The sequence below is a fragment of the Ornithodoros turicata genome, chromosome 1 (assembly GCF_037126465.1).
Source record: "Ornithodoros turicata isolate Travis chromosome 1, ASM3712646v1, whole genome shotgun sequence".
NCBI lineage: Eukaryota > Metazoa > Arthropoda > Arachnida > Ixodida > Argasidae > Ornithodoros > Ornithodoros turicata.
This window is the reverse complement of record NC_088201.1, coordinates 198,438,589-198,459,045: the sequence shown is the minus strand read 5'-3', so window position 1 is coordinate 198,459,045 and position 20,457 is coordinate 198,438,589. Positions and strand designations below refer to the sequence as shown.

Sequence of the window (20,457 nt, the reverse complement as noted above, 5' to 3'; positions counted from 1 at the left end):
GTGCGGGAGAAGGGAATACGGGAGAGAAACTTGAAGCGCACGCTTCTCACACAGTGGAGCGATTTCGCCCTGAAAAATTTTAGGCATATTAGTTCATCGGCGGGAAGAACCGTTTCCAGAAAAAAAAAAAATGGGGCTTCGGGAAATTTCGTAGTCCCTTTAACCCTCCTTTACAAATAAAATATAGGGGACAGCGGGGCAAAACGCGGCAATTTGCCTCTTAGTGCCACCTTGTTTTTAAACGTGCGGTGATAGAGATTAGATATTCCGGTTACGTCGGCGTCCACATGTACCCTGCTACTTAACATAAAGACGACGATTTTGGTGTGCCCCAAGCAGAGACGAAAAAAAGTGAACTGAGCCTTGGTAAATAACACAGCGGTCGAAACTACACGAATTTTGGCACAGTACTTTTTTCGGTACAGTGTAGTTCAAGCACTGATGCGGCCTGTATTAAGCTACGCGTTTAGTTATTACCGTTGGTTATCCGTCTAACCTTCCACAAACTTTCAAGAGATTCGCTCCTCCCGTTTTTAAGAGGGAATGTTTTTAACAGGGCGACACTCGTGGGGCAAAACGCGACACTTCGTTAATTAGTGGCGTCTCACTTTTAAACGTGCAATGGAATTCGTTGGATACCTGGACCACATATCCACTGTAACTCAGCTTAAGATCGACGTGATTGGTGGTCCACAAACAGAAAAAGAAATTGCTCAGTCAGGGTTGGTGGACAAGGCAGCCGGAGATAAGGGTCGTATTTTTGTTCGTCTCTCTTTTTCGCTGGTGGAAAAGGAAGAGTTTCCCTCACCCGAACCCTTCCCACATCGCTTCTCGTGGACACCTCCAACTCCATCGGAGCGGCTCTCCAGCAAGTGTTGGACGGCGTTGTAGCCACACTCGCCTTCTTATCCCGGAAGCCTTCCGTTACGGAATCCCGCTAGGGAACCTCTCGTCGCATATTCCGCTGTCCGGCATTTCAGGCACTTCTTGAAGGTTCTGAGGTTTGTGACCTGGACTGACCATAGCACCCTGGTCGACGCTTTCACCTCAGCTAGTTAGAGGTACTGCCCGCACGAAACTCGCCACTTAGCGTACATTACCGAGGTTTCCACCGACATTCGACACATTAAGGGTACTACCAACATCATTGCCGACACAATCAGCCGGGTTGAAGCGGTCGGTCCGGCAGCCTGCAGTTCTTACATTTACTCGTCTTGCTCAAGAAAAACAAACGATCCCGAGATGCAGCACCCTGCTGTCTCGCAGAAGACCAGCCGCAAGCTGAGAGACGTCACTTTCCTGGCTGCGCAATATCGGTACTCGATCCTCCGGAGCCGCACACCAGTCCTGTCCTGTGCCCTTCGTCCCTTTCTTCGACAGCGCTCATTTCTTAGCCCACCCTTGTGTGTGTGTGTGCCTCCACCATTATGATTCTTCGGCGTTCCATATGTCCGGGTGCGCGAAAGGACATCCGTCTCTGGGTGCGCGCCTGTACACCGTGTCAGCTCTCGAAATGTCATCGCCACACTGTCACGCCCCTTGGCACTCTTCTATCTCGCACGGACCGTTTCTCAAGGGTACACCTGAACATCGTGGGCACGCTACCTACTGACGTGCGTAGATTGATTTACGCGATGACCTGAAGCGGCGCCCATAGCTGACGCCACCGCAGATACCGTCGCGCACATTCCTCGGAACACGGATTTCCCGCTCTGGCGTCCCTCAAGAGGTTGTGAAGGACAAGGGCCCAAAATTCAAAAGTCGCCTCTTCAAGGCTTTAACTCTCTTTGTGGGTAGCACGGGTATCCGAACTTCGGCTTACAGCAATTGGTCGAGCGCTTTCATCGGCACATGGAGCAGGCCATCATGGCTCACGACAAGCGCACCTGATGTGCCGATATGCTGCCCGTCGTCTTCCTCGGCATACGTTCCGCCGTGAAGCCCAACCTCGCCTGCTCTTCGGCTTAGTTGGTGTACGGCTCTCCTCCTCGACTTCACGCCAGCCGTCTCTGCCGAGAATGCTTCTTCTTTTCTCACATGCGTTCGCCGACCTTTTGCGGCCATCCGGTTCACGCCGACCCGCGCCTCAGCTTCACGGTCCTCATTCGTACAGCCCAGCCTGCACTCATCGGCACACATTTTTTTGCGAAAGTGTCGCATTGGCCGCTCTCTAGAGCCTCCCTATTCTGGACCCTATAAAGTGATCCGACGAGGTCCCAAGACCTTCATTATCGACGTTCTTTGTACAACCCAGTCGGCCTCCATTCACCGTCTTAAGCCCGCCTTCCAAGATCACCCACCTTCACGCATCATCGCCCCCGTCCGCTCATAGGGCTGTTCAGCAGGGCAAGAGGGCGCTCCTGTTTACGGCAGTCAGCGCCACTTGTGGCGACTGTGCTAAGTTTTCCAAAGTAGCGTGTTCTCTCATCGCGCACATGGTATGTGCTGTGTCAGAATGACCAAGTTGTGTTACGTTTTTGAATAAGGTATAAGTGACCGAGGACTGTTTCCCCATCAAGTCGGAAGAAGGGAAACCGTCAACAGCGCGCGTTTTCGGCGCAAGGCAGAATATTATCAGACAGTCTCGAAATACGGGTAAAATGTGCCTCCCAGGTACCGTAGCTGTACTAGCACTGAGCGAAACCTGAAATGAATGGAACGAGCGCTACGAATGTTTGTCAGCAGCCAGTAGTTGGCTCTTTTTATGGGCGTCACATTCTTTCTTTTCCCCCCTTTGCTTACTCCAACCAAAGCTACCACTTTTCAGATATCCGTGACTGTTTGGGAAGAGAGGAATATGGAAGTCAGATCACAACAGTCATCAGAAGAAGTTAGATGCCCCTGCGGCTGAGATTATTAACTTTGAGACACTTTTGACACAGTGTGAATGAGACCTAACTTAATGAGAGACATGTCTCAAGTACAACACAACTTTCATAATCCAAGTACCAATTGCAATGACTCCCACTGGATCCTGCGTGGGTATGATGATTTTGGGGATCACATGCACTCGCGACATCTTATACTTCTATGCTTGCCAAGCACTCGCTATTTAGGAATTTGTTCCACCTATATCTGTACAATATGTAATTAATAATTTAAAAAATAAATGCATAATCCCCATTACTGATGATTTTCACATAGTACTAGGCAACCGAGACATAGCTCTACGTGTATGACAAAATGGCGTAGACACAGGCGAGCTGCTGGACGAAATTTATGAAAAAAGAACCTGAGCGTGGGGCACGAAGAAGATACAAAGGCAAAACAGCTCAAGTTTATAAGCTTGCAGAATCACACATCCATCAGCTTCAGTTTGAATGTAAAAAAAAAAAGAGAATAAAAACAGGTATAATACAGGTGCGCTCCGGTGTCTTTTTTGCAGTTCGTGCATTTAATAACAGTGACGTGATTTAGGCTTTTATTTTTATCGTTCCCCGGGCCGTACATTCTCAGATATTGCACCGAAACAAGTGCAATACCGTGCACAGCGCATATAGTCTATTCGCGCATGTAATGTAATGTATTCTTCGTCTGTCGAGTCCACTCTGAAACTTTTCCTCCCAGTACCATCAGGAGAGAGAGGCACCGCGGGTGTCGCGCTGCCAAACTCTAGGCGAACGTCCCTATCGGCGCCAGACAGAGTCTCTAAGCCTCCCAGCGAGTCCGTAACGTGGGCCGTCACTCTCACCTCGTCCGCTCCCTCGGGCAACACCACCTAGATGCAGAAAGCCTGTGCGCTCGTTGACGTGACGTAACAATCAAGGGTCAGCCAGTCAGGATCGTGTTTTCAACGGCCGCAGCCAGTCACGCACGTGGTTTCAGCGGTTGTGGCCATGGAGAAGAACCACCGTCGTCTGCGAGTTGTCATTGAACGTCCCCGCGTACAAAATGGTAAAACTTGGAAATAAAGCGCCAAACGGTCTCAGTCTTTCTCAAAACTGATTGCACTCGCGCTTTTTGTCTAAATATTTAGGTCTGCTGGTTACAGGTGATGTGCAATCATTTGCGAGTTCTTGAATTCGCAGAACGGTGAATCGTAATAGCAGACGAATTCTGGCTTTATATGTCCACATAGCGAGGGAGGGAGAGGAGGCAATGCGCAGGCTTTCTTTATCTAAGTGGCGTTGGCTCGGCCGTTCTCAGTGACCTCTGCTCTGCAAGGGTAGAGCTCCTGTTGTTCCACAGACGTCGACACCCTCGTGCCGTACCGGTTATACTTTAGGTGTGTGGGAAGCGCGAAATAAAACCATTAATTTCTTAAGATCAGCTGGCAGCTCCAAACCTTTTTTCTTTCACGCCCTCTGTAACGAGCTCTTTGATGACAAACTTTTTGAGTTTTTTAACATACTTTTTGGTTAAGCGCAGGTGTGATCTCCGTGCTGTGGAAATTTGGGGACCGGCCACATTCCTACAATGCATTGCCAAGTTTCCACAGGGCGTCAAAACTCTGTCCTTGGCTCCTTGCGTTTCATTGTGGCTATCATATACTAGTAATTGTGTGCCTCCAGAGTCTTCCAGTGTGTACGTTTGCACAAGCAATGACTGGCCGAAAATATTAGGTAAACTACAATGCGATTGTGAATGGCGACATGTTTTGTGGCTGGGCTGTTCAGCTGTCGATGTGTAGGGCAAAGAAACTAACATGCTGAATGTCGTTCCTAAACAACTTGGTCTGGGTTGATTCCTTCATAGTTCTAAATTATTCGGGTATTGTGGAAGGACACAGTCGAGAGTGGTGTAGCAGTACAACACAGCCGATGTCGCTCATGGTGAGGTTCATTCCCGGGACTCCGGGACAGGATTCCGGGATTGTGACGAGTTCAGATGGCGCTTCCAAGTATACTCCTCCGCGGGTGAGCATTATCTGACCCGCATCCGACCCTACCCGCAGGTTCAAATCTGCAGCCCACACGCAACCCACGTCCCGTTACAAACTGAGACCCGGGTTCGCACGCAGCTCGCATATTTTTGTCCAAAAGCTCACCCGCACCCGGCCCGCTACCCGATGAACGTTGATGAGTAAACTTAAAGTACTCCCTGGTGATGATTATATATGTCTGTGTGCATGGTTTCTTGTAGGGGAAAAAGGTGCAAATGTGTGTTGGTTTCTGGCTTCAGGCATGGTGCTACGGAACAAGACATGGACAAAAAGGGACACACAGGAGCTGTTGTATACTAACAGTGTGAGCGTTTGATCCGCCCTTGTCAGCAACGTTTTCCTTCATGTTTCGAGTGCTGCAGCACAGACGGCGAACGAATTGAGGGACTCAGTGTGACTTTCTAATAGCGTTTTGGTAAAATGCATCGACGGCACCGGACCACTGCCCTGCTCCGCACTCAACAATGACTCCTCGCCCCGACCCGCCGCTACCCGCTACACGAAAAACCTACACCGGCAGCAACGTGCGGGCCACCCGCAGGTGCCGCGGGCCGTGCAGGACTCTACTGTGACTATATCGGCGCATTCTGCGAAGTTCATGTGTGTTTTGTTAATTCAACCTTTTCCTGAAGGAAAACGCTCGAGAATTCGCAGTGTAACCACATTGGTAAAATAGTGACGGCGAAATGCTTCTTTTTTTTCTATAATAATGCCGCTCCTTTTTAGTCATCTCAATTCTACTGCTTCACGTGAAAAGAAGGCGAGTCCCGCTACAATTGAAGTCCCAAGCAGCACAATGTACTGAAAGTCGAGTGCTATAGGGGTGGACGGGTAGGTGGAAGGCCTTGAACAGATTTGTGAAACTGAAGAACATTGATAAGACACATACTAGCCACCTCTGCTGCACTGGACTTTCAGTACATTGTTCTGCTTGGGGTAACAGGAAATATTACTTTATAATTCCCTCACACAGGTGTAACATTCCACTTGAATGAAGAACAGCAACAACAAAATGAAAAAAAGAAACGAATGGAAAGGAACGAAACATTAAATGGTTTAGAGCACAGCCGCAGCTTGCTTATCACGTTGTACAATGATTGAAACACGACGTGAGAAAGCACAGAACGGTGAGGGTGGAGTACCCCATTTCGGAGCGAACTACTGTGCAAATACTGGGTGCAGAACTGAAGGTTCGTGCGGAACTGAAGGTTCGTGAAGGTGCGGAACTGAAGGGCCGTTCACCAAATACCTGTACGCACGTGTATGCAGCGGTCCTCTGCCACCTCCAGTCATAAAAAAATATCATTTCGTTACGAAGAAGTGAGTCTATACCTGATGGCTTACACGGGTCTGATTTGCTTGTAATATTTGCGCTCACGAAATTCCGGGATTTCCCGGAAGAAATCACGAGGCTTCGGGACGTCAAAAGTTGGCCGGGATCCCGGGATTTTCAGATCCGGGATATCCCGATTGACAACCCTACGTTTGTGCTGCCGTCGTTCGGCAAAACTCAGGCGCGTTTTCTTTGTTTTCAATTTTTTTATTCTTTTTTGAGACCGGGGAAAAAGAGAATCGAATACCCCCTCTACAACTACGCCATTGGCAGTTTTGCTATAGTCCCTGCAGTTTAAAGCATTCATTAATTTCAGTTAACGAATTAATTAACGAGGAAACAAAAATAGGCTTATTATCTTTGGACCCTTACAAACATTACGCGCCAAGTCTTCTTTCAGTGCAGCGTACCATATTTATAAAAAAAAATGACTCCTTTTATACTCATACTTCGGAGACTCATACGTCGGAGGTATGACGGCATTTAGAATGCCATTTGTACGAGCAATACTCGTCTAAAAAGAAAAATGGCATGTGAACGCGATGGAGCAGTATGAATAATGCTCATCAAGCTGGTCACGCAGTACCCGATATCACCAATCTAAAGGAAGTGACCCATTCTCTTCTCTTCTCCTTCCTTTCGAGTTTCATGCCTTCTCTCGCCTATACACGTGTACAAACGTAACGTTGCCTCATCTACGCACCACATGCTATTAGGCTAAGTACACTTTAGGAAGACGTGTTCGCAACTCATGGGCATGACACACAAAGAGACAAACACGACACAAGCCTGAACAGTAATCGACAGACAAATGAGCTGTGGCGGGCTCCATCTACGGACAAACATACACATACAGCCTCCAAGAGCTTAAGGGACTAAGTCAAGCAGTAATTCACGACAAGTCAATGAGTGCCTAAAATGTAACATCCCTGACCGGTAACAGGGGGGGTCGATGTTCAACCTCTGGCGCTGGCACCGAAGGATTGGCTTTTTCGTGAATTACTTCTTGAAGCCTCTATGAACTTGAATACATGAACCATTTATGAACAACTGATTCGTCATGAGAAGATGAGATGACCCCCTGTGTTGCATGTGTCCTCAAGGTTGTTCACTACTGCAGTAAAGAAAGATAGTTTAGTGACAGGAAATGGATAGCCATAATTACTTAATAACTATTTTTAAACTTAATTAAACTAATTTTTTGCAGCAAGATTATGTACTTCTGATAGAAAGACAACACTGTACCACTTAGGTATTTTTCCTAGTGAACATATGTAGTACGCCCAAAATATATGTGCAGTAGACCCTCTACAACGTAAATAATGTGGCTTTAGTCGCGACAGTAATGCACCAAGTGCAAGACAAATATTGTAGATTGTACGCATTTAGCGTACATGGCAGCTGGACTGCATGTGAGGTGTCCGCAATTTCTTCATGCACCTGATGCTAGGCAGACCCAGCTTCATTCAACCTTCAGCGTCCGCCTGTGGTAATTCTCAAGTTAGATTCTTAATACTATTGTGTTGTCACCCGTGGATACGGAGCGCAGTAACTAACAGACAGCTGCACAATGGATTTATGAGGCCTCCTATTTTCATATCGCAATAGTCTTAACGCGACTGTTCTGCTGTAGGAGCTATATTTTTCATAAGCATGAACTTAAACCTCGACTTACCTCCATATTGCTCTTTCTTTTTTTTTTTTTTTTTGCCTTGGTCCTCGGGAGCACTTTGAAAATTTGTGTGTACGACATCTAGCTTCAGACGATTACATACCGGGACTCCAGATCGCCTCTGGAGTCGCGCTTTGCCTATGATAATATTCATGGACGAAATCCCTGGAGTAATTCGTTGCCTTCGCGTGTGGAACTTACTACGTACGGCAATCAATCGCTGCGAGTCAAAAGCTTCGCACAATTTGCACTATTGGTAACTTCTAATTGGTAACACTTGAATGCTCAGATGAATTCTTCTAACAGCCGAGAGTGTAGCCCCGTCGCATTCCCGACAACATCGCTCCGGCTAATCACAAATCGCTGCAGCTCATAAAAGGCAAGGTCAGCACAAGGAAGTGCAACTTCCAAACGATGTCATGCCAAAGAAATGTTCACGTGTCACTTGTTTCCGGTGTTAGCAATGCATAACGGCTGTTTGCTAATGCACAATGCACATAGAAGGAAACCAAAGAAGCCAAGAGGCCAAGCCCATGCTGTAGTGAACTGAGCACAAGGAAGCTGATGAAGCTGATGAAGACGAACCAACGCCAGGCAACGCCGAGTACATGCTGACCATCTTAAACTCAGATCAACCTCAGCACCCTCTGAGTCGATTCAGCCCTTGCATTGGCCACAAACGGACACAACGACAGCTACGTCAGAGAAGCCAGTGCAAGAACAGGACCCTCCCAGGTCGCCGCGGTACCCTAAAAGAAACCGCAAACCTCCGTCGCGATACGTCCATCTTGAAGGCAGGAAAGTAGTGGACTGAGCACGTGAGACGAGACGAACGTGAGACGAGGAATAAACGGTTATGTTCTTTGTGGCTCTAGCTCTCTGTGAGTCTTGGTAGACTATACTACACATGCCCATCTAAGACAGTTAAAACCTAGAGCAGTGACTTCGGTTGGCCGACGATTTAACAGCATGGCCGGGAAACCAAGAAATGTGTTTTCTAAAGAACTACAAATAGCTGGAGCAAAATACTTATCCCACATGTCATTAAAAATATGCATATGTGCAATAGGTGATGACACGGTAGGTAGGTAATGCATAACGTGCAGGTCTCTTCACGAATTCTCAACTCCACATATCCTGACATTATAGGTACAGAGCCAATGAGCATAGCAAGAAAACGTATGCATATGGAAATCGTTAGCACAATAATTCCGAAACTTGGCCATCCCGCAACCCATTAAAATAGAGGTGACCTCCCTCCCTCTTCACGATGCCGGACGTTTTCCCATCTCCGCCCATGAACGTCAGCCGAAAACGTTACTACGACGTGTTCTTTGGGCTATATTTAGAGCGAGTTCACTGAGCAAAAAAGTCTTGCGCAACTGCAGGATTGCGCGGCCATGAAAGCATACTTGCTCATGAAAGTGAGCCTGTTTTTTGGGGCATAGTTTCTGGAAACGAGGACAGCGTTTCGGCACCGCAACTCTCAGTCCGTGCATGATATTGAGGTGTGACCTCCACTTTGTTTTGTGTGCACAGCGGAGAAGCCAAACACGCATAAGTACGTTGCCACGAATGGAAGGAATATTTTAATGACTTTTCTTGTCAATAGCGGGCATTCCGTGGCCAAACCTACACAAAATTCGGGAAGTGATTGTTGTGGAAACTGGCACCTCAAACTTGAATCTGAACTCAGGCCCATGAACTGCTCTTCGTCTGCTGTAATAAAGCCGTCGGGAAGAGAAATCATGTGAAATGGGTCCAGTCGTGTTTATTGTCCTCGATCTGCGGAAAGTACTTCTCAAACTGAATCTTGAGAGCCGGGATATGTCCTTTAATATAACTGAGGACTTCAGCAGTGTCACACGATCCTGCACTCTGCGCCACGACTGCGCGGTGCATCGTGAAGGCAGGGCGTCCGTGTATGCCGCGATAGACGCAGACGCCGTGGCATTTTGAGGGAGGGAGTGAACCTCAGGACATCGATTTTCGCCTTCTTGCGTGCCAAATCAGGCTTGAAAGCGAGTTTCTTGTGACGCCTCCAAAGCGTTGCATACCCTGCATGTAAGTGCGTTTATGAGAAACCTCCGCATCTGCAGCCACGGGCTTCCTGGTAACGCAGAATAGCGAACATATCCGTCGCATTTTTTTTTTATTTTTGAATGTTTCACAGTTTTGGAACCACTGACTTAGCACACAGGAGTCCAAAGGACTTAGCACACAAGATTAGACAAAATTCCGAAGAGGACATCACTGCACTATGTCACTACGACAGCCTCCACATCGTTCTCTTTCTCATTTTTCACGGCTCTGTACACACATAATGTAAGGAAATGTTTATGTTCCAAACACGTAACTCACAACTTTTATGATGGCACATATTCCACACTTTTTTCCTGCGTTCAGATTGTCCATCTTGTACCAGATGTCATCATGAGAATAATGTTCGGGTATGCTGATGTCTTGCAACTTGACTTCTCCCTCGTCAGCGTACACAGGTGACAAGCTGCAGAGGAATAAAACATCGCAATTAAAATAATTTTCGACCAGAATGCATGGAAGCGAGTGTAGGTGTCACAATCAGTTCGAAACGCACACTTCGTGTTCACTAACACTTGTAGCAAAGTAAAACATTTCCCAAAGGTTACTATGCAATGAATCCTGCGCGTTTCTGACAAGTCAATACAAATTCAATTAATTCCCCAAATTCTAGTTGGTTTGAATGTAACTGCATGTGGAACTCTAGTGTTTCTGAGCTGCCTATTCACAGAACGAGAAATTATGTGTCTCTTATGATATGCACAGAAAAACAGCCGCTCTTGAGAGGGAGACGCGTGTGTGCTCTGGAAGAGCTCCAGCCATTTGGTGAGGGGAAACAGCTTGCTTTTCAAGTCACCAGTAGAGACGATGATGCGAAACCATTCGCACCATCATCAGTTTTTCCATTAGTTTTGGGGGACTGCCTGGCTTGGGGTTGGGAACAACCAATTCGTCCTTCATGTAGGCGGCCCCTCTGCCGTGTTATACACATGAAAGATAATCACAATAACAACAACGAAAGAAAGAAGCACGAAGACAGAATAACTGTTCAATACGCGAGCTTTCGGGCAGAGCTTGACCTTCTTCAGACGAAAGCAGCAGACAAAAACATTGCTTATATAAGGAGTGGGATCGGTGAGAGAAGGAATCAAAGAATAAGAGAGAAGCAACGCATGCAACAGAAGCAACGCGGCATCTTTGCGTTGCTTCTCTCATTATGCGTGCAGCATTTTACTCAAGTATTCACAACAAGTAGAGCACTACGCAATGATGATCAGGTATGCACAAGAGACAAATGATTTGCGGAAAACTTATTCGATTAATATTTGATGCAAGCCTGTGACTGACGTGCTCATCGACTTCCCCATAAAGAAACAAACAATGTGTCACAGTGATACTATACATACTAAACATTTTGCAAGCATGTCTACTGACATGTTAACATGTACTAGCTACAGAAATATTTGCTCTTCCTTCTGTTTTTCTAACCGTCCTCTGAAAAATTCGATCGTATACACATACAGTATAAAAAAAGAAAACATTCTGCGTCTGGAGCATTGTCACCACTCCCTGTTCGTAAAACATCTTTGTTTCCGTCATTGCTTCCATTTCCAGCTGGTGTTTTTGTTTTTCCAACTTCAGGACCTCTCCATATAGCCGCGCAGACGGCTTCCTTTTGTTTCTAGGGGCACCTGCACTGTGACTGCGGCTTGGACGTGGGGCTGACTGCGGAAGCCTGCTTCTTGGTGATTGGTGGACATCAGTGGGAAAGCATGGCACAAATGGTTCTGTTGACCCATCTGGGAGAATGCCAGTTGCTGAGTCAACAGTGGAGGAACCCTCACCTCGCTGTGTGGCCATTCTGCAGTGGCACAGAAGGTCCTACAGACATGTGATCGGTGATGCCACGCTATATGTGATTTGTATTAATCTTGACTGATCTTCCAAATAAACATGAATACTGCTGTACACAACGCCGCTTGGAAACTTACAGCAGTTTCACTGGAGTCTCTGCCCTATCAATCCCTCCAGTAATCCCAATAACGCCTGCCGCCCTGCCCCTATGATCTCAAGGGCAGCGGACATGACAGACGGTATCTCTACAACCTGGCCCTTTTCACCAAAAACAAACAAACAAAAGTATGTCGCCAGTGTCCCTTTTTAAACAGCTCAGCCACCTCAAAAACAGATTAGTTGTACTCAGCTCTTCCACTCCTCTACTTACTTTGCGTGAACGCATCCTCATGAAAGCATTTTTCCTTCTTTCGTTTTTGCATATGCACCTTACTCACATCAAAAGTGGGGAATTGTGACTCAGTGTTGATTTAAAAACAATACAAGTTACGCAATTTTAACACTGCTACAAGCTCCACATAACAACAAATGAATTCAAATAATGAACACAACAAGCGCCGTAGTACCTACTTACCTCTCTTGTTCATTTTTTTTTTTTTTTGCGATTTATGGTGGTGGGGTAACCTTTATTTCGAAACTAGCGTTACCTCTTCCCACGCTTTTCGTTTCGTTTGAGTTGTCACGTCTTTCGAAACCTTTCTTCTTTTCTTTTTTTTTTTTTTTTGTTTAATAATATGTTTTCTCGACGTCCTACGAGAGTTCAAGCGTTTCTCCTTCATCCAATTCGGTGCCTTCGGCTTTTTTTGCTTCAGCAGTTGCCATCGTAGAGCGTGCCAGGCACACACTACTCACGCCGTTGAGCATGTGAAAACGTTTATCGAGTCTACTGGAATCGCCTCCGACACCTATACCGGCAGTGGTTGGTCCAGAGCGTTCAAACAGAAGGCAGGACTAAGTTGACGATGGCAACGGAAGAAACGCATTTGTGGGATGACTTTACCATCAATAGCTATCTCACGTGAGAATCTCCTCACCGTCGTTTCGAGCAAATCACTCGGAGGGTTTTATCTTCTTCTTCATTTTCTTTTTCTTTTTTGTGAGGGAAACTCTTCGCGTAAGTCTTCTCAGCCGTCAGTTTGTTTTCAAGCGTTTCGTTTAAACAACCCCAGTAGCTGCTGAGAGGGGCAGCCCATTGTGCTGAGTATATAGAGGGAAATGATCGCTACCTCTGGTGTCGACATCCGTAGCGCGCGACAAGTGGTGAATTATGTCGACTGTGCACCAAGAAAGATCGAGTACATCGAGGTATGGAGGGCAGTTGCGACGCTCCAGCGTAACAACCATGAGCTGTTTATAAAAGTTTCACGGATTGAATATTTCCGTTTTTTCCGAGCGGATGACTTAATGAACAACGTTTGCATATGACGTCACGCTACTGCGCACATATTTCCAAAGGTGCCCTGTAGCCTACAGTGGCAAAAGGGTGGCACAACTTTGCGTTTTGTTCCGTGTCTTCCATCATGATTCCACTCGGGTGGATGTTTGGACGTGTTGAACATGGGTAGTATAATAAACCTAATTGTGCAAGGAACACACATTGCCAGTGGTAATCCGTGGAGTTTCACGTTAAGTGTTGGTGTCGCTCAATTCCAGTGCTTACCCCCAGCTATTCCCTGTTACTGTATGCCGTTGTAACCGTTGTACCCGATGCCGTTGACGACGTTTGTAGATATGTGATCTCAAAGAAATACAAAGTATAACTATATAACTATAATACAAAGTAATTAGCATCAATTAGAGATTGGAGGGTAATCAAAGCGAGTAAATGTAAATGAAGACGAATTAAAAAATTCAAAATGATATAATCTTACCTACGGTAATTAAAGGATAATCACTGGGTGATTAAAAGTAATTGAAGCTAATTGAAGCTTAAATTAATTGACTTACATATAGTAATTGAAAGTGTCGTACCGGAAGTCAAGTATAGACTGGAAGTGGACAACAGGAAATCAGATTAGACAGGAAGTGAAGAACCGGAACTTGACTTGGAAAGGTAGTGCATATCGGAAGCCAAGTACAGACGTTAAGAGGGCAACCGAAAGTCAGATTAAGCTTGAAGTGTACAACCGGAAGTCAATATGGATCAGATGTGGATACCGGAGTCAGTATAGACGGAAAGCGAACAACCAGAAGTCGAGTGGGACTGGCAGTAGGTACTGAAAGTCAAGTATAATGCGAAGTTGACAACCATAAGAGAGCTTAGACTGGAAAAAGACAACCAGCAGTCGAGTTGGACTGGAAGTCGATATTTGAAGTCAAGTTATACTAGCTTCAACGGCCAGTTATACTGGGAGTGGGCAACCGGAAGGCAGGTTTAGGCAGTCACTCAGAAGTAACGTTAAACTGGAAGTTGAGAACTGGAAGCCAAGTTGGACCGGACGTGGACAACCGAATGCCGTGTTTAGACCGTCAGTGAACACCCGAAACTCGGGCTTAGACTGGAAAAAATACCAGATGCTGACGCGTTTTTCTCACAGTTACAGCTAAATCGCCACTGATTTTTTAACCGGCTGCTTAGCCGGCTTATTTCTGCCCACCTGAGGACTCATTTTAAAGTGTTCTCAAATGTCAACGAGTAATTCGCGGAAAAGACAATGTTTCCCAGCGCGGGGGTTGAGCTTGGACCCTCCTGATTGCCCGTCAGACATGTTACACTTACAGCACAATAGCATGGCTTTCTCCATGAAATAGTATGTCTAAAATATTCGGTCCAGGACAAGTCATATACCCTTTTCCACTCACTGACACACTAGGCACGGCGTCAATAATGAACACATTGGCAAGCAAGCAGACTCAACATCTCTCTAAGGACTCACAGAATACATACATGCTGCAAGAGCTTGAAGGGACGGTCTCGTGCAGCCGGGGCGATTATGAAACTTAGCCAAAACTAGTTTCACGAGTACTGTACACATACAACCGTCAAAGTTTCATTGGGAATGACCAAGTCGTTTTCGAGGAATTTGTCGAAACGTGCCGTAAGAGCAGACGACGAAAGTTGCGCCTCTCTCATGCAACGTCACGTATGACGTCGACCTGCGGGTGCGTCGTCGTTGTCATGGTAATTGTAACTTGCAGAAGCACCTTTGTTTGAGTAATCCCCTTTGTCCTCGAAATGGGGACACTCAGGCATATACCTCCGCGAGCCAAGAATGTAGTCCGAGCATTGACTGTGGGGTCTCCCATAATGTGGAACACAATCGGATACGTGGAAGCTAAGTCACGTGTTTTCTTTCCGCGAGTATTTAATGCGGTTTTTAAATAAACACGTTCTCCTTCTCCATGTACGTAGTCAACGACGCTTGATTTCGAAGCATGACCAGTGTACAAAGGAGAGTGTAATGGAAGCGCGCGTAATATGTTTTTGATCGGAGCTGTAATGCGACCCTGCGCGCCGATGGCCAGCGACTTCAGATTCGTGATTGGGGATGGGGTTGTTCTGCGACTTTTAACTTGTTTCTGAGGATGAACATAGTTGTTCTGAACCACCTTGCCACTTAGAACCACCACTACTTAGAATGCGCGTTTTTCACCTGAGAACTGAAAGAAAATGTACCAGAGTTGCCGCGGTGCCCAGTAACTTCTGATAGTCGTCTGCTCACGCCGATGCACTAGCACGCGCAAAAGCAGACGATTTCTGTATCCTATCACGGACTGACCCGCGGGGCGACGTGGCCGTTCTTATTGTTGCCAACACAGATCGTGGCGTGCCCTGCAATCTTTATCAATTTAATTCGGTTATTTAATAACTGTGGCGTGTTTTGTCGGGTAAATTAGCAGTATTCCATTTCCAACAAAGGGCAATCGGATGGTACACTTTATGAAAGGGGCAGGGGGTACGAGACCGTCCCTTTAAGGGACAAAGTAAACAGGTAATTCCCGAAAAAGCCAATGCGTGCCAGCGGGTTGAACATGAACCCTACTGCTACGGTAATCAAGGGGGTCTAAAAACGAATGAAAAAGAAAGAGAGAAATAAACAGCGGCGATTTTCCATTAAGCACGTTTTCCGGTCTAAGCCCGACTTTCCGTTGTCTTCTTCCGGTCTAACCCAACTTCTGGTTGTCAACTTCCCGTCCATAATTTACTCTGCTATACACTTCCGTTATTCAGTGATCACCTAAACCCGATTTTCGGTTGTCTTCAGTACTCCGACAACTTGACAAGCTTATACACCTACAACTTGACTTCCTGTTCGACACTTTCAATTACTATATGTAGGTCATTTTAATGAACCTTTAATTAGTCTGAATTACTTTCAATTACCTTGTAATTATCCTTTGATTATCGAGGGTAAGCGCAGCCTACCTGAGATAATTTTGAATGTTATTCAATTGCCTATAATTACATTTACTTGATTTGTTACTCTCAATTCCCTTCTAACTCACGTTTCATTACCTTGAATTAAATTTAGTTAACCTGTTTATTGTTTTTGTTGTTAACCATTTTAGTAACCTGTAGTTACCTTTGGTAATCTTTCATTTAATTTAATCTTCCTCTTACTTACATATGTCTTATATTCATTGCATTTAAACTCACCTTTCTTGCTTTAATTGCCTTTCATTACCTCTAGTTACCTTCAATTCTTAATTACCTTCGACTACTTCAATTCTAAATCATGTACCTCTATTTAGATTCACCCTCTTATATCCCTTTACATGTCCACTTATACTTCTGACTCGCTGAGGTGTCACCATCTCATATGATGACAACACACAAATACAGCCTTTTCCAGTTTGACACTTCTATAGTGCTAACGCATTAAGAAAGATGATACAAGAGGCACAAAACTCCTTGTGTCAAATGTGAATTCACAATCGTTTACCAGATACCGTTATCGTGCGAAAGAGTTTTTGTCGGTCATTGAGGTCATGTTAAAGAGTATGGGTGTATGTCGGTTTTTCAACGAACGGAGATAAAAGGTTATTTCAAAACAAAAACAGCGAGGATGACATTCGCCGGGTTTCTCATAAAGGGACTTCGGGGAAAATCAACGAATCAACGAATCAACGAATCAACGAAAACTCAATTGCTTTGACTTAAAGAATGCAGAGGACCCACCTAAAATGTGAAGGAAGCGTGGGTTTATCGGTGCGACTGTCACCGCCTTTCATGTTGTGACGTCATCATTTCGTGTTTTTAACCTCTTCTTCTTTCTTTCACCTTCCTCCTGGGAATATTTTGTCACATTGACGAGTTACTAGTGGGGCCAGTATGGTCGCCCTTCTCTGTGTCTGTCTTGTTTGCTCCCAGTTAAATCGTGTACTAACTGACCCATTCAGCAACATTAATTAGTGAATTGTTGACTTTGTCCCTCAGGCTCTTGGGGACTGTATGTGTTGTGTTTGTCCCTAGATAGAACTCACGACGGCTCATTTGCCGATGTGTTCTCAGCCGCCGCCATACTTCGTGTACGAATGTGTCACTGAGAAAACATGCAAGAGTGACAAGAGCACGGCGCTGGCTTATCCAATAGCCCGAGCTTTAAATCGGCCGGGACCATACATTGCCTGGCTTAGGAAATGCTAGACCCTGTGTTACACCTCTGTTAGTGATCTATGCTCAACTTTTACTGCCTGCTACACTGGGCCGGGTCACCCTTGACCAACACCGTTCGACGTTTACGGCATCCTTGGCTACATTCAATGTAACGCCACCGGAAGCTTTCACGTTCAAGACGCCGAATCAGTGGACCACTTGGAGGAAACGCTTTCTACGTTTCCGCACTGCCTCTGGCCTTAACGACAAGGCTGGGTTAAGCCAAGTAGATGCACTGACCTACATTATGGGTGAACAAGCGGAGGACATGTACGCCACGCTAAAGCTTAGTCCCGAAGACGCACAGAAGTTCGACAAGGTGCTAGAAGCATTCCATGCCTACTTCGCTCCGTAGCGCAACATCATCTTTGAGCGTGCAAAGTACAACAGGATTTCGAATCTGTGGAGTAATTCGTGACTGTCTTGCATTCAATGGCAGACTTATGAAACCATGGGGCGCGTCGCGAAGAACTGATCCGGGACAGACTGGTTGCAAGCATTCCTGACAAGAAAGTTTCGGAACAACTACAGCTCAACTCCGAACTCACTCTACAAAAGGCTACCACAGCGGCTCGCCAGCTAGAAACTGTCCGGCTGCAGCACTTCACAAAGCTGAACTTCACAAAGGCAATGACGCTACAGTACATCGACTAACGACGCACAAAGTGTCAGTGGGGTACGAATCAAGGAGACTGGCAACCAGGAAGATTCACGCAGGCACGACCCGCCCTTCTTCAAAGTCAGGTTCCCAAAAGCTCTGCCGGTGGTGCGGTCGTGACAGGCACGCAAGACAGGACTGCCAAGCAAAAGACAAGATATGCTTCAAATGCAAGAAGAAGGGGCACTTCTCATCAGTTTGCCTTTCGGCTAAGCAGACCCAATTTGCCCCCGACGGAACTACTGCATTTCTAGGAGTCGTAGCTCATGGTGGAACGTCGAAATGGCAAGTCTCAGTCCTTGTTCAAGGAATACCGTTAACGTTTCAAGTTGAAACAGGAGCTGACGAAACAGGTATACCAGTGAGCGTTTTCCCTAAGCACTTCACGGGAATCCGTCTCGAAACTCCCAAACGTCGCCTCCGAGGTCTAGACGGAAAAATGCTGAAGGCCACATGTATGACCTCTCTTCAGACAGTTTTTCAAGGACAAGAAACCCAACAAGACATTGACGTCTCGAAGGAACTTCCTACGTAGTTTGCTTGGTCAGCCAGCCATAGAGAGCCTGAAAGTGCTTCGGACAATACAAATGCTCTCAAAGGCGTCCCCATTCGAAGAATATGCTACGTTCTTTCAGGGACTGGGAGTTCTACAAGGAGATTACGACATAAAGCTAGCTGCTGATGCTAGGCCCTTTGCCCTTTCATCTCCACGGAGAGTACCACTGCCCCTATAGCAAAAAACAAAAGAGGAACTTTAGCGCATGGAGAAGCTAGGAGTCATAACGCCAGTCGTGGAACCAACAGCCTGGTGGGCGGCAATGGTAATCGTCCCAAAGAAGTCAGCAGGAATTTGACTTTGCATCGATTTCCGCTACGTACTGCGTGAATTTCATCTTATCCCTTCTGTCGAACATTCACTCGCAATACTAAAAAGTGCAAAGGTCTTCAGTAAACTCGACGCAAGCTCGGTTTTTTTTTTTTTTTTTGCATGTACTGCTAAGTGAAGAAAGCAAACACTTGACGGCGTTCATAACTTCGTTTGAGCGATACTCCTTCAACAGATATCCCCCTCCCCCCAACCGACGATATTCCTTCGGGATATCGTCCCCGCCAGAGGTATCGTCCCCGCCGGTAGCTCAGTCGGTAACGTGTTGGCTTGCTGAGCGTAAGATCGCAGGTTCAATTCTTGTTGAGGAGGGCAGCAATTGGGGAAGGTAGACACTGCTTCCAGTACCGTGTGTCGCATGTGCACGTCAAAAGAACCCAATATGTCGAAATCCCTCATATCGCCACATTAGGCTGACGCATCTCCCTTTATTATTAGTAGCATTCACTGCAAGGGTATTTTTCTGAAAAAACAAAACAAAACAAGCATTTTAAATGGGTGCCGACACAAACACCCTTTTGTAGGATGTTCAGAACGACCTCTAAAGATGCTCACTCCATTTTCACAACCTTAGGGGTGTAAAAAGCTTTAGTGTGTAACTGGTCCTTTTTACGTGTAAATCAACACCCTAAGATGGAAACACACCCCGCGGGAGGTGCTCACTCAACGCGTGTGGGTAGTAATTAAATTATGCCGACAGATTCCAGTTTTGGTGTAAATCGGCACCGTCCAAAAATGGCATCAGTTGTGATTTGTTTCTCTGGCGGTCATATTATGCATATTAGTCAAAGTAAATGCATAGCTTGAAAACGTTTCCCAATATGGCAATTCGAAACTGGGGCCATATTGGACCAAGTTAGCGTCTGACATACAGATATACGTTTGGATAAGGATATACGAGCTTTAAGTTAGTGGTAGGTTTAAAACGTTACATAACTGGGTTAATGAACCAACAGCTCATTTAGAAAGGAAGTGACATTTCCTTCCTCAGAGAAAACGAATATAATATACATTGAACATGAATATGGCACAGAACGCACACAGACAAGGACGACATACATGGAACCTTTCTGTCCCCAAAGCCAAAAGCCCGAGCAGCTGAAAGTCCGAGCGTGAACAAGAGCAATTCGTCCCAATAAATCAGCCGCTAGATGAACGCTTCCCTGTGTTGTCCTTGTCCATGTGCGTACTCAAACATGTTCAGTCCCAACCAACATGCTGCACACAGTCTCGCACCCTTATACACATGATTGTGTTGTGAACTTTGCAGCCCATTGTGGTGCCGTGGGAATGACCAGGCTCACGGCGCCGCAGAAGCAGGTCTCTAGCATCGGAAGCAGGCGAGTATCGCCCTGCTGAGAGAAGACTTCATTTCTTCGACGCCTCGTGACATGGCTCTCCGCCCAATGGACAACAGACATTCTCCCTCCATCCATGCTTAGCAGAGGTGGTCCAGCACAAGCTTTCCGCATGCCACGAAACACCTCTCGTCAAGATGCTGCATTAACTCATCGAAAGCGGCCCGATGTGGCTTTT

At 46.2% G+C, this 20,457-nt stretch overlaps 1 protein-coding gene across 5 annotated transcripts in view; it reads right to left on the bottom strand.

Annotated features, from left to right (window-relative positions):
- Positions 1-20,457, bottom strand: part of LOC135374993 (caspase-7-like) — an 88,629-nt gene that overhangs the window by 12,647 nt on the left and 55,525 nt on the right. For 4 of the 5 annotated variants that reach the window (XM_064607817.1, XM_064607816.1, XM_064607813.1 and 1 more), the window contains one exon: positions 10,249-10,393. In XM_064607817.1, the coding sequence (XP_064463887.1) occupies positions 10,249-10,302 (54 nt within the window). In that variant the 5' untranslated portion in view covers positions 10,303-10,393. Of the gene's footprint in view, positions 1-9,638; positions 9,946-10,248; positions 10,394-20,457 lie in introns of those variants that run through there. The other variant, XM_064607818.1, reaches the window with a different exon arrangement.